General features: G+C 39.3%; 1 protein-coding gene across 1 annotated transcript in view; it reads right to left on the bottom strand.

Annotated features, from left to right (window-relative positions):
* CFAP58 (cilia and flagella associated protein 58) overlaps positions 1-15,393 on the bottom strand; it is a 111,639-nt gene that overhangs the window by 50,434 nt on the left and 45,812 nt on the right. Inside the window, exons 14-15 of the mRNA XM_022568821.3 lie at positions 14,849-14,960; positions 12,518-12,622 (exon numbers count right to left, since the gene is read on the bottom strand). Of these exons, the coding sequence (XP_022424529.1) occupies positions 12,518-12,622; positions 14,849-14,960 (217 nt within the window). The remainder of the gene's footprint in view (positions 1-12,517; positions 12,623-14,848; positions 14,961-15,393) is intronic.

The raw sequence follows: 15,393 nt of genomic DNA, 5'->3' as shown, positions 1-15,393 counted from the left end.
CAGAAGTTCCTTTCTTCTCGTAGGTATAGAAGGTGTTCCCATGAGGAGGGGGAAGAGCCTCCGTATCTACCTCAGACTTACTGTCTGTCTGTTCTTTGATAATGAAACCTCTGGAATCAGGCCTGCTTTGCCCTGGATTTCTGACACTTTAAAATGCCCCAACCCTAACTCAATACTGAGATGAAAATAGGGGTGAGGAGAAGGAAGTCGATCAAGACAGCCCCTTTCAAAACCACTTGTTTCAAGTCACATAACATGAACAAAACCCTTCCTAACCAAATCAAAGGTCTAGCCCACCAGTCAGCTGTGGGAATGCTATGGGTACAAAGGGGGAATGAGGGGGGTGGGAGGAATTGGGAGATTGGGATTGACATATATACACTATTGATACTATATATAAAATAGGTAACTAATGAGAACATACTGTATAGTACAGGGAACTCTACTTAACGCACTGGGGTGACCTAAATGGGAAGGAAATCCAAAACAGAGGGGATATATGTATATGTATAGCTGCTTCATCTTGCTGTACAGTAGAAACTAACACAACATTGTATAGTAACTATACTCCAATAAAAATTAATTTAAAAAAAGAAAGGAATGCACAAAAAAATAAGAGAATGCCATTTCAAAAAATAACATCCTACATCTCCAAAGGCAAGAAAGAAGGACAAGGGAAAAAGAGAGGTCCCCAAAACTAAAAAGTAAAATTGGCTTTACGCTACACATTGTGCTCTTTCATTACAAACCAAAGAATATTTGTTTGGAAACATACAGAGTTTCCCAATCCCCAGTCGAACATTTGGGAATGACTGAGATACAATACATGGAAGGCACTTTGATAATGTGCCCATCAGACACTAATGGTTGCTGTGGTGCTCTAAGATCATGAGTGAGGTGCCACCCTCTCTAAGCGCTCACACTGAGGCTGACTAAGACAGACCAGGTGGATAGAGGTATATGGTGCCCCGCAGGCAGCCCACACGGATGTGTGTGCATCTCTGTGTTGGGCCAGCATTAGCAGCTTGTTTTCTGAACAACCCATCTCCAATTGCTCCTTCCATCCTCCCTGACATGGAAGAGCATGTGCAGGACAGCAGGAATCCTCTGGGATTCCTGGAAGAGGTGGCAGGGTAGCAGCAGCCCACCAGGAACATGCTGGGGAAGAAGCCACCGCCACCAGTCCCAACACATTATATATTCTCTGGTGAGGACAGCAAGGCTCTCCAGGAGGTAATCCCCCTCACCTCATTCTTCTTCCCTTTGATTTTAGACCAGAACAAAAGCCTGCAGATGGGCTTCTAGTCAACAGCTTCAGCTTACACTGTGCCTTTCAGTCCCTCTGTCTCTCTAGGGAGGGAACATCTTCAACCACTTCAGCTCTGTTTGGGGAGCATGGTCACTTAGCTATCCTCGAACACAGTGGTTGGTGTCCATCACACCACCAGCAACCGGGACATGATGTTAGAATTCACCTTCCATTATCTTAAGGCAGTGCATTAATAATTGTATAATTACTTTGGAATTTGGGAGAGAAAGTGGTCATGGAAATGGGGTGCTTAGTGGCTTTATAGGGAGGCACGACAGAACAGTGGTGGGAGGCTCTGTTCTGGATTTCAGTGACAAAGGTTTCAAAGAGGAGGCAGGAAACCCTTCCTATAAAAGGCCAGACAGTAAGTCCTATGGACTTTGTGGGCCACACAGTCTGTCACAACTACTCAACTCTGCTGTTGCAACATAAAAGGAGTCGTGTACAACAGATGAGTGGATAAGCGTGGCTGGGCACCAAGAAAGCTTGATTTGTGGACACTGAAATTTGAATTTCATATCATTTTTACGTGTCACAAGATATTATTCTTTTGATTTTTTTCTAATCCCTTAAATATATAAATACTATCCTTACTGTGGGCCATATAAAAACAGGCAGTGAGCCAGATATGGCCCACTGCAGGCCATAGCTTACTAAACCCTGGTTTATAATTGTAGCTCTGAAATTTCTTAGCCATAAAATCTTGGGCAGGTTTTGTTTCCAAGCCTCAGTTTCCTCCTCTGTAAAATGGAAACAATAACAGCCTCAACCTCAACTGGGTTTCCTATGGATACAATGAAAGCAAAATGTTTTCGCACAGAGTTGCTGCGCGTGCTCGCAGCAGGCAGTAAGTGTGAGCTGTTACTGTCATTTTCCTCCACTCTTCAAAACGCTCCGCAGCTTCTGCCAAATGCATCCAGGCTACTATCAAATAGGATCAAGGATCCTCATGCCTCTATTAACAAAGAAACATTCCAGACTTTTCATACTAACATCAGTAGCCTTCAAGAGTTTATGGGGTCCTAAAACATGCCTCAAACCCTGGGTGCACTCATTTGTCAGTTTCCTCCCAGATCTCAGTCCTTGGAATTCAAGAGCTGAGGACCGAAGTGTCAGGTTAGTATGCTCCAACCCAGAAATACAGTCATCCCTTGGTATCCATGGGAGGTTGGTTCCAGGACCCCACACAGATACCAAAATCCACGGATGCTCAATTCCCTTATATAAAATGCCACAGTATTTGCACCTAACCTACACACATCCTTCCATATACTTTAGTCTCTAGATTACTTATAACACCTAATACAATGTGAATGCTACGTAAATAGTTGCCAACATGTGGCAAATTCAACTTTCGCTTTTTGGAACTTTCTGGAATTTTAAAAAATATTTTTGATCTGCAGTCGGTTGAATCCATGGATATGGAACCCACAAATATGGAGGAGGAGCTATAACAATATTTCTTGAGCACTGGCCAATTCTCAAAGCCCCCTGGCATCTGCTAAGTGCTCTATGCAGTTCTTTCCCTTCATCTTCACAACAACAAAAGGATGCTGACAAGACGATGAGCTCCAAGTTTCAGAGAAGGAGGCCAAAGTATAAGAAGATTAGATAACTAGGCAAGGCCATGCATGTAGTAACCAAGAGTCGTGGGGTTCCTTCTTGCTTTGGAGCTAAGAAAGGGGCCTCAGTGCTTCTCTGTCTGAACCAGTATCCTGAATGCCTAGGGATTTTGTTATAATGCTGGTTATGATTTATTAAGGCCCGGGGAGGTCCTGAGATTCTGCATTTCTAAAAAGCTGTCAGGTGATGCCAATGCCACTGGTCCTAGGACCACGCTTAGAGTGACAAGGCTCTAGATGCAGTGAGAAATGAGACCTTTTCCCATTAATGACCAACGTGGTCTGCAGATGAATCAAATCAGTGACCTAGTTTTCCATGGAGCCAGACTGCCACAGTTAGACTCAAAACTCCACCAAATGCCAGACATGTGGCCTTGGGGACAAGTCTCTAAACTTTTCTGTGCCTCATGTTTCCTGCCTGTGAAGGGAAAGATAATAGCTCTTATCTCATTGGGGTGCGACAATGATTAAATGACATAATACATACACAAAGCATTTAGAACAAGGTCTAACCCTTTGTAAACATTCAATAAATGTAAGACAACCAGAAGATCAAGAAAAATGAAGATCTTACCAAAGGATTATCTAAAAATGTGCTCTATGAGGTTTGCTCTCCCTGCACAGCTAATAATTTGCACAGATCCATCCAAACCCTCTTATCATTCAAGCCATTTTACAGTTAAGTAAACCAACTTGCATCCAGTCATAAAATTAAATTAGAGAGAAAGTTCACCTTGAAAGGGCAGGACCCAGATGCCAAGAAGCAGCAGCTTTCCATACTACTCAGCCATAAAAAGAAATGAAATTGAGTTATTTGTAGTGAGGCGGATGGACCTACAGTCTGTCATACAGAGTGAAGTAAGTCAGAAAGAGAAAAACAAATACCGTATGCTAACACATATATATGGAATCTAAAAAAAAAAAGGTTCTGAAGAACCTAGGGGCAGGACAGGGATAAAGACACAGACCTAGAGAATGGACTTGAGGACATGGGGCGGGGGGGAGGGAAAGCTGGGACAAAGTGAGAGAGTGGCATTGACACATATACACTACCAAATGTAAAATAGGTAACTAGTGGGAAGCAGCCGCATAGCACAGGGAGATCAGCTCCGTGTGGGATAGGGAGGGTGGGAGGGAGACACAAGAGGGAGGGGACATGGGGATATATGTATACATATAGCTCATTCACTTTGTTATATAGCAGAAACTAACACAACATTGTAAACCACAGTAAATTCCAGGCTCCTGCAAAGTTAGAAGTTAATAACACAAATGCAGAGGCAACAGGAACAATAATTCCCATAACGTCTCAGAGCTCAAAGACAGAACTCAAATGACTGTGGGACACATCACTTATTGAAGGACCACCGTTCTTGCAACATTTAATCAGTCACTAAATAAATATTTGCGAGGGATGAAATAATCATTGCGATAGACATGGGAACTGCCTTTGTGAAGCTTATGGTCTAGCAGGAAAGCCACTAAGCACACAATTGCAAGTATTTCATTAATTACAAGTGTGACAGTGGTAGGAAAGCAAAGTCAAGGTATGGGAACGTGTACCAAGAAACCTAACCTAGAGACCTAAGAGGGACCCCTGAGGAGCGAGCATTTAGTCTCAGGTCTAAAGGGTGAACAGGAGTTGCCCAGGCAAAAAGCCTGTCCATCTTTACTGAGCACTTATTACATGCCTGGTTCTGTATCAGGCACTGGGGTTAGAAGGATTAATTAACAAATGCCTTTCCTCAAAGAACTCAGTCTATTGGGGGCAAATAAACTTCCATTACATCTGCTGCTGGGAAATAATAGGGGCTCTTCAGCACCATGTAACAGATTAAACAATCATTTAAAAAATGTTCTGATACTAAGAATTCCACCAAAAATCTTCCTAATTGCAAAATGTTCTGTTGTGAGTTTAGAGAACTTCTCTAATAATTTAATAAAACAGATGAAATTGAGAAACTGTCAAACCCCGTGGAGCACCCGGTGTTTCACCAAGATACCAAGGCTTGCTTGTCAGCAGATGCGCAAGCTCTGGAAGAAAACTCACAGCAGGCCCAGGGCAGCCCAACCATCCAAAAGAAAGGTGAAATGAGAAACTGGACAAAGGGGAGTGAAGCAGGATATTAAACTTTGGAGACCTGGAAAAAAAAAGCTTTTTGGTTAATAATATTAACAATCATCACCATAATGTTAATGATAACTAAACACTCTGATCAACCTGTATGTGCACTTCCACTCAATTCTGTGGGTGGGTACTTATTGTCCCAGTTTATGGATGAGAAAACTAGGGATTAGAATAAACAAGAAATTTCTGTTTATGGCATTATGGCATACTAAATAACCTGAAAACTAAAGTCCACAAAGCATTAGACTTGCTCAACAAAACAACACATTCTTTTAATCACAAAATGGAGCTTGCAAGTAGTTTGATCCTCAAATGTCAAAATCAAAGGGTGAACTGCGTATTAGAGCAGTAAATAGGAACTGCAGCTCTCCCTTGGGGGCTGACTGGGACAAATGGCTGGACTCGCTGAACAAGGGGCTTGCAGTTTAACGGCCATAAGAGGATAAAAGATGAGGTACTGAGCCTGCGTGAAGTGGGTAGATAGTACTGAGACTCCTCCACATAGAGTTAGGAACTTAAAAGAGTTACAGCCTCAGTGTAAAGAGACAACAAAGAGAAATTCACCCACTGGGAAAGGAAGACCACAAGGAAATCCAACTATCTCTCCTGGGTTCTGCATGGGGAAAAAAATGCCTACCCTGAGAATTTGTATCCATGGGTCTTCTATCATAAGAGTTTAGAGTTCTAATATACATCAACCAGGTAGTCTAGAAAGCCCCAAAATGAGAATTTAACATAAAAAATTATCCTAAGCAAGTGATATCTCTTACAGCATCCGACAGAAACAAATGAAAGGACATACCCTTAACCTGGACCATTTCCAAGTTCCATAAATAAAGCCTTTCTGAAAATGAGTTCATAATCCAAAATCCAACACAAATGGAAAAAGTCCACCATGAATGAAAGTCAGCAGTCACAGTAAACAATAGGAAAGACCTCCAAGACCTTCAAATAATAGAACAATCAGATAAAGACTCTAAAATAAATGTTTCAATTAATTGAAGACATAAAGAAAGGAATAAAAACATAAAAGATCAAGATACTATCAACAAAGATCAGTCATATGTGAAAAAGAATCTCTAGAAAATAAAAATTAAATTATTGAAAATAAAATCTCGATGGATTGGCTATTAGCAGATAAGCACACCTCAAGAGAGACTTAGTGAACAAGAAGATAAAGCTGAGAAAATGTAACACAATAAATAAAGAGAAGAAAAATATCAAAGAGGTCAGTAGACAAGAAAAAAAGAATGGGAAGAAGTCCAACATACATCTAATAAGAGTTCCAGAAGGAGTGAAAATAGAAAGATAAAGGAGAGATTATTCAAAGACACAGTGTTAAAAAAAGAGACAAAAGGCCCAAAATGCAGTCACTTGCGTTAAGCCCACATCAACAAACTGAGACTTAATGCCTAACCCAATTGCAATCTCAGCCTTTCCGAGAAATGTAATCTCAACTGGTCAGTCTGAAATTACCCAGTCAGCACTGGTCGTTCCTGGTCAGTGAGGAAATCTGCCTGACAGACCCCTGCTGTACCCCAAAGGAAGGTGACCTTGCCTGAGACAACTCACTCTTTGCTAGTAACTTCCTTGTCCTGCCCCCTTCTGCCTATAAAAGTTTTCCATTTTGTACAGCTCTTTAGAGTTCCTTTCTAATTGCTAGATGGAATGTTGCCCAATTCATGAATTGTTGGAAAAATCCAATAATATCTTTAAAATTTACTCAGTTGAATTTTATTTTTTAACAACAGGAATCCTCAGATTCAGGAAACACAGTGAGTCCTAAGCATAGTAATTAAAACTAAATTCATACCAAATGCATTGTGCTGAAATTCCAGAACATGAAGGACAAAGAGAAACTCTAACAATCAAACAAAGAAAGGGCAGGATACTTAAAAAGGAGCAATAATAATTAGACTGACAGCAGACTCCCCAATAACATCATTAAAAGCTAACACAGAGGACTAACATCTTCAAAGTACAAGTAGGAAACGGTTTCAACTTAACCATTTACAAGGCCAAAATAAGTACATTTTCAGACAAGCAAAAGAGAGTGTTAGTCATTGAAAAATTTGTCATTTTAAGAACTATGAAAGGATGCACTTCAAGAAGAAGGAAATGGAACCTAGAGGTAAGAAGCTGGAGAGGTGAAGAAACAGAAAACAAAAGAACTGGTAAATATTCTGGTGAATCTGAATAAATAATTCATAGACTCTACAGAATACTGATGATGATGACTAATACTGGGAAGACTGTAGGAGGTAATTGGAGTTAAAACATTCCAAGTCCCTGCACCGTTTGAGAGAAGGATAAGGATATTGATCGACTTTACATTTGTTTAGACTTGATGTCAACTATGCATGTTAAATTTTTAAGGAACTCAGAGAGAGACAGAATTACACTGAGCGGTGGTACTATTCAGCAAAAATAAATAAATACACCAGGAAAAGGAGAATAGGGAGTAATGAGGAGAGAGAAGTGAGTGGTGGAGGGAAAAAGAGGGAATAAAGAAAACTCAGTCCAACAGAAAGCAGGAACACACTATTTTTGAGCATTAAAAAAAAAAATCAGGGTAAATAATAGAAAATAAGAAGTAGAAATAACCCTAAAATTATCAATAAATATAAATAGACTAAACACACAAGTCAAAAAACAAAAATATCAGATTAGGTTTGTTTTTTTATTACAAGAGACTCACTGAAATATAAGGACACCAAAAGTTTAAAAGTACAGAAAAATGATGCAAAAAAAACTGGTAAAGCTATATTAATATCACACAATTTTACAAGTAAAAGCATTAAGGATTAAGGAGGGTTCTTGCATAATATTAAAGGAACAATTCAACAGGAAGAAGTATTAACTATAACCTTTTCCTCACCTTGTGAACATAATCTAAAATGTACTTAAGGCCAAAAACTACAAGGAAAAATAGACAAATCTCCAAACTTTTTTTCTGTAATTAGGTAGACAAAATAATTAGGAAAGGTATAGATTTGGACAATGCAATTAACAAGGTTGGTCTGACGAACATCATATAGACTCCCGAATCTTTAACATTTGGAGAATACATATCTTTTTCAAGCACCTAGGCATTGGTTATAAAAACTGACTATCAGCAGAAGCAAGAAGAACTACAATCCTGCAGCCTGTGGAACAAAAACCACATTCACAGAAAGATAGACAAGATGAAAAGGCAGAGGGCTATGTACCAGATGAAGGAACAAGATAAAACCCCAGAAAAACAACTAAATGAAGTGGAGATAGGCAACCTTCCAGAAAAAGAATTCAGAATAATGATAGTGAAGACGATCCAGGACCTCGAAAAATGAATGGAGGCAAAGATCGAGAAGATGCAAGAAAGGTTTAACAAAGATCTAGAAGAATTAAAGAACAAACAAACAGAGATGAACAACACAATAACTGAAATGAAAAATACACTGGAAGGAATCAATAGCAGAATAAGTAAGGCAGAAGAACGGATAAGTGACCCAGAAGACAGAATGGCGGAATTCACTGCTGCGGAACAGAATAAAGAAAAAAGAATGAAAAGAAATGAAGACAGCCTAAGAGACCTCTGGGACAACATTAAACACAACAACATTCACATGATACAGGTCCCAGAAGGAGAAGAGAGAGAGAAAGGACCGGAGAAAATATTTGAAGAGATTATAGTCAAAAACTTCCCTAACATAGGAAAGGAAATAGCCACCCAAGTCCAGGAAGCTCAGAGAGTCCCATACAGGATGAACCCAAGGAGAAACACACAGAGACACACAGTAATCAAATTGGCAAAAATTAAAGACAAAGAAAAATTATGGAAAGCAGCAAGGGAAAAACGAAAAATAACATACAAGGGAACTCCCATAAGGTTAACAGCTGATTTCTCAGCAGAAACTCTACAAGCCAGAAGGGAGTGGCATGATATACTTAAAGTAATGAAAGGGAAGAACCTACAACCAAGATTACTCTACCCGGCAAGGATCTCATTCAGACTCAATGGAGAAATCAAAAGCTTTACAGACAAGCAAAAGCTAAGAGAATTCAGCACCACCAAACCAGCTCTACAACAAATGCTAAAGGAACTTCTCTAAGTGGGAAACACAAGAGAAGAAAAGGACCTACAAAAACAAACCCAAAACAATTAAGAAAATGGTCATAGGAATATACATATAGATAATTACCTTAAATGTGAATGAATTAAATGCTCCAACCAAAAGACACAGGCTTGCTGACTGGATATAAAAACAAGACCCATATATATGCTGTCTACAAGAGACCCACTTCAGACCTAGGGACACATTCAGACTGAAAGTGAGGGGATGGAAAAAGATATTCCATGCAAATGTAAGTCAAAAGATAGCTGGAGTAGCAATACTCATATCAGATAAAATAGACTTTAAAATAAAGAATGTTACAAGAGACAAGGAAGGACACTACATAATGATCAAGGGATCAATCCAAGAAGAAGATATAACAATTATAAATATATATGCATCCAACATAGGAGCACCTCAATACATAAGGCAACTGCTAACAGCTATAAGACAGGAAATCCACAGTAACACAGTAATACTGGGGGACCTTAACACCTCACTTACACCAATGGACAGATCATCCAAACAGAAAATTAATAAAGAAACACAAGCTTTAAATGACACAACAGACCAAATAGAGTTTACTGATATTTATAGGACATTCCATCCAAAAACAGCAGATTACACTTTCTTCTCAAGTGCGCACGGAACATTCTCCCGGATAAGTCACATCTTGGGTCACAAATCAAGCCTCAGTAAATTTAAGAAAACTGAAATCATATCAAGCATCTTTTCTGACCACAGTGCTATGAGATTAGAAATCAATTACAGGGAAAAAAACGTAAAAAACACTAACACGTGGAAGCTAAACAACATATTACTAAATAACCAAGAGATCACTGAAGAAATCAAAGAGGAAATCAAAAAATACCTAGAGACAAATGACAATGAAAACGCCACAATCCAAAACCTATGAGATGCAGCAAAAGCAGTTCTAAGAGGGAAGTTTAGAGCTATACAAGCCTACCTCAGGAAACAAGAAAAATCTCCAACAATCTAACCTTAAACCTAAAGGAACTAGAGAAAGAAGAAAAAAACAAAATCCAAAGTTAGCAGAAGGAAAGAAATCATAAATATCAGAGCAGAAATAAATGAAATAGAAACAAAGAAAACAATAGCAAAGATCAATAAAACTAAAAGCTGGTTAAAAAATAAATAAATAAAACTGACTATTTAGCTGGTCACAAAACAAGTCTCAATGAATTCCAAAGAATCAGTATAATACAGATCACAATGCAAAAAGTGAGAAATCAATAACTAAAGGATAACTTAAATAACTATATTTTAGAAATTTAAATTTGTACTTTTAATTATCATAGGAGAAACAGTGGATATTTTTTAAGACTTACTCTCAAAATAGAAATATAATTTTGAAAATAGAAAATATTTAGGACTAGATGAAAATGAAGATACCACGTTTCAAAACCTGCAGGAAGAAATGAAAGTTTTTCAAGGACATTTTGTACCTGTAAATGCTTAGTTATATTAGAAAAGTAGGCTGAACATTAATGAGCTGAGCACCAACCTTAACCAGGTAGAAAAAGAACAGAATGAACCCAATGTATGGTTAATATTATGGGCTTTGGAATTAGAAATAATAAGAATAATTGGTCATTTATTTGCCAAGCATAATGCTAAGCTCTTTCAATCCTCCTTTCAACATGCCTTTTATTTTTAACATTTTGCCAACTTTATTTCATCGATCCTCCATCTCCATAACCATGTGTCTCCGATCCCTTCCCCCTTTCTTCATTTCTTTGCTGGAAAATTCTAAAATAAACCCCAGACTATGTATCATTTCATTTGTAAATACTTCAATACATCTCTCTTATAAAAAGGCTTTTTCTTTTTTTTTTTTACAAAACATAACCATAACACTCCTACTACACCTTATATAATCAACACTAATTTCTTAATGTCATCCAACACACATCCCATGTTCAGATTTCACTGACTGTAGAGAAAACAACGAACAGAGACACAGACCTTCCATGAGGCCAGCCACACGGAGGGCCCAGGCAAAAGAGGGAGCTACTGTTGTTGGTACATGATAAACGGTGACCGAGGACATTGAGGTGTCATGCTTTCCCCGTGTGGGGATTGAACGAGAGTGATGAAACCTGAGACTATGACTGAGGGCAGCTAAAATGAAGGGGGATAAATGAATTCTTTTGGCACAATTACGTGCTAGTTTCTGTGCTGCCTGTAGAGTGAAGCCATGCTCTTCCTTTCACTGAATTACTCAGTTTTGTAGGGAGCTACTGAAGTTAAATGGTCACACTACTGGGGACAAGTAGCCTTATATTCTAGAATTCTCTACCTAGTGCTGGTTAATTTTATTACCCGGGAGAATCACAGGCTTTCCCCACACTAGAGTGCCCTCAGAAATCAGGGATATGGGCCAGGAGCAAAGTATAGGAGCTCTCTCCCCACATCTGGGGAGTTAGGACCCAGGCAGCCCAGGAGCATCTGTGTGAGTGCACGAAATAGGACAATGTATGATGTCAAAGATGGAGATCCTGAGCCATTAGTCTTGCACACTCTTAATGTCCCAACAACATCCCTTTTCATAGGTTCTATATTGTCCCATAATACAGATCAAGAACCTCAGGTGCAGAGAAGTTAACCTCACACAGCTACAGATTGGCAGAGGCAGGATTCCAACCCAGGCCACCTAACACCAGAGTTTATATTCTTTATCCACACCAAGCTCCTGAGGTTCATCTTCCTCATCCGCTGATTGGGGATGACAACCCCCAACCCCCGAACTGTGAAGAGGAATTGAGACAAGGAGATAAAGCCACCAGCACAGTATCTGGCACGATGATGATAATGGTGATGAAGGAAATGATGGTGGTGACAACTGGCACTTGCAAAGATACAGGCCCACAAGGCTGCTACCATTGTTAATTGCTCCAGAATAACTTACTGCATAAAATCCTCAAAAAGATACCTTTCCTTCCATTTCACTCTCACAAACCTTCAAGAGGACATTTGCGCTCTATGTGAAAGCTAGTTTTCAAAGTCAAAATCATGGCATTTCACATTATATGAAGATATGAAGAAAAGTATTTAAAAGAATCTAACGAATAAAACTGCAGAGCAGCGGGGAGCTCACATTACCCAATGCAGTAAGTGTAGCCTTGAACTTAATTTTCTAGAATTCTTGAAATATCAGTGATGGCAGCATAAAAGACCAATTAATCAGATTGTTTGTTCTCTGTGTGTGAGTCCCTGTTGCCATCTACAGTTAAAAATGGGGCATGCAACACTGCCAAATAACTAATTCTGAAAACATTGTCCTGGAGATGATGGTGCTAAGAAAATATACTTGTTCAATGAGTACAGACAATGGAAATGCTACCTGAAGGAGCAGCTCTTTTTCAACCACCTCTTCTGTCTTGCTGATGAGACGCTTCTGCAGGGTATGAATTTTCTGTATCAGCTCAAAGGTACTGGGGTCACTGGCCTACTCAAGGGGAGCAAAATAAAGTAGCTGAAATTATCAGTTTCAAAGCACTGAGGTCCCTATGTAAAATAATTATTGTTCTGTTAAAATCTATCGCAAAGATGCAGACCCAATACAGAAAGAATCAGAACCAAAAAAATAAAAAGTACAACAGATGAGACACTCATCAAAACAGACTGATGTTTGGCTCTAGTTAGCCAATAAATGGAAAGTGAGTATGTTTATTCCACCAGGGGAAATAATAACAACAGCGGCAATAACGGTAGCTCCTGGGCCAGGTACCTGGTTCTCTGCCGCCATCTGGACACTATGCTAAGTGTTTTTCATACATTATCAAATTTTAGTCACATGACAGCCCTACTAGACAGTATTATCTTCCCCTTTTACAGATAAGGCAACTGAGGCTCAGAGGAGGTCATTTACACACACCGATGAAGGTCAGAGCTGGATTCAAGCCCAGATATGCCTGGCTCCAAAGCCTGGGCTTCTTAATTACTATGCTCTGAGGTTTTCCCTACCATCATTTCTGTTTCCATAGGAATGAGACAGGGTTCCCTAATTCATTCGGTTTCAGGATTCTCCTTTCATAACTGTCAACAAAGAAGATTCATTACAGCCTATGATGGGGAAAGTTTCTAGGATGTGGACATCTGCTAATAATTGGCAGCAGAACAGGACCATGGCATTTAGCTCTCAAATGGCATTATCAATCCGTAAGGCTCTGATGCGCCTTCAGTAGCTATCTGTGTACAATTCAAACAAGATCTACAGTTACATATTGATAATTTGTCCTCTAGACGTTGAACCAAAGCTTTACTTTCAACTGTACTGACATTCTGAATTAATCTAGCAGCTAAATATTTTCAACTACCTCCCAGAGTCTCTATTTTCTAATTTTTTTAATAGACATTGACATGGAATTGGAAACTTTAAAGATCTGCTTGAAAACACATGGAATAAACTAATGTGACAGTAACTGAATTTAAAATTTTCAGCTCCTTAGAAAAAGTATAGATACACGTATATGTATAACTGAATCACTTTGCTGTACACCTGAAACTAACACAACATTGTTAATCAACTGGACTCCAATTTAAAAAAAAAAAGTTGTTCAACAACCAAAGCTACCACAAAAATAAATAAATTAATTTAATTTAATTAAATTTTCAGCTCCACTTCCCCAAATGCATCCATGTTATTGTTATTTAGTAAGCTACTCCACTCTTGGCATTTGAAGAGGAATAAATGAGGGTCCAAAAGAGGTGGGGGGAGATATTCCATTGACTATGACTTTGCTTAAGAAATACTAAGCAGTGCCAACCGATATCCATATTTTGGAAGTAGATTTGGCACACATTCACTTGGCAAGACTGGATGTCGTTAAAACTCAGGCCTCATGTTTACATAACAATTTATAATGCATTATCCTTAATGCTTTCTTCATTTAAAGGAAAAAGTGAAAATAGAAAACAAAAACCTACTTGGCTGTTTTCCCCCTTGCCCTGCTCTTTCTTATATCCCATACTTCTATTCTCCCAACACCCTAATTGTTCACTTAGTCAAAGCCCCTTCTGGCACCCACATTGCTGGGTACAACTAAAGGAGATGGGCATCTTTTTCTTGAATAAGCAGAGCTTGTCTGTTACTGTTATCTGCTGGTGGAAATGTCTATCAGGAGGTCATAAAATAAAATATGAGGTTTATTATCCGTCACCTACCAATGGGACTTTGGCTGTGTTCCCAGATCCTAAAAGGAGGAGTTTGACTAACACAATGCTAGTTTTTGAAAAGAGGGCAAGTTCACAAAAGCCCTATTTTCTTTGGGAAATAAAAGGGTGCAAAGGCCAATTGAAAGATGGCGAAGACGCTGGTAGCCAGCGCAGCTGAAGGCAATTAACCATCCAAGGCAAACAGGTAGCCGCAAAAGAGCTGGTTGACCAAAAACTGCTTAAACAACAACAAAAAATAACAACAATCAACGTCAACTGGTGAGGCCAGTTCACAGCTTTCACTGGGTCTTCTTTAGGCAGAAAGGATTTTGTCCAAGACTTTTAAAAGCAAAACCCAAATCTGGAACAATCCAATTTACATTTGATCTAGCCTTGGATTTTAGGTGACAATGGCAGAGCATTAAATAAAAACATGCTTCTTATTGTGCTTTAGGTAAGAAGACAAGCAGGTTAGAAGGAGGTTTGGGGGTGGGAGGAAGGCTCCCCCGAATGTTACCTCGAGCTTTCTCCATCTGTGCACATTCATGGGGTTCTCCAGTTCCTCCTCCAGGGCTCGGCATCTTGTCCTCTCCTTCAAGAATTCCCTTTGCGTGTGAAAAAGCTCCTGCCTGAATAAGACAAACTTTCTTTTGCAAAGAAGTTCTGCACCCATTTGAATATCCTTTATGTGCCCACTACATCTTATACAAAAAGCTGGGATCAGAGAGATGTCAGGACCACTGAGACCAGCCTCCTAATCCGCGCAAGACACAGATGATGTCAATTCCTGCAGAGTGCAGACTTCAGCTTTAGCTTTACAAAAAAAGTGCCAGAGCTTCAGAATTATGATTCTGGATACCCGAGGAATTTTAGAAGTATATGGAAAGAAGAGGGAGGAGGTAAATTATGAGGATTTCAATATATTGTTCAATGTGTCTAAATGTCTCCTACAGTAGCAGAAGAAAACAAGCCACATTCCACCATGAGGTATGGCATCTGAATGCAAGAGACTGAGGCTCAGGTGAGAACCTGACATCAATTAGGGCAGTGCATCACCACCCT

This window comes from Delphinapterus leucas, chromosome 16 (assembly GCF_059928025.1).
Source record: "Delphinapterus leucas isolate spDelLeu-1000000601 "Yukka" chromosome 16, BTC_Dleu_Yukka2, whole genome shotgun sequence".
NCBI lineage: Eukaryota > Metazoa > Chordata > Mammalia > Artiodactyla > Monodontidae > Delphinapterus > Delphinapterus leucas.
The sequence above is the reverse complement of the archived record's forward strand: the minus strand, read 5'-3'. Positions and strand labels throughout refer to the sequence as shown.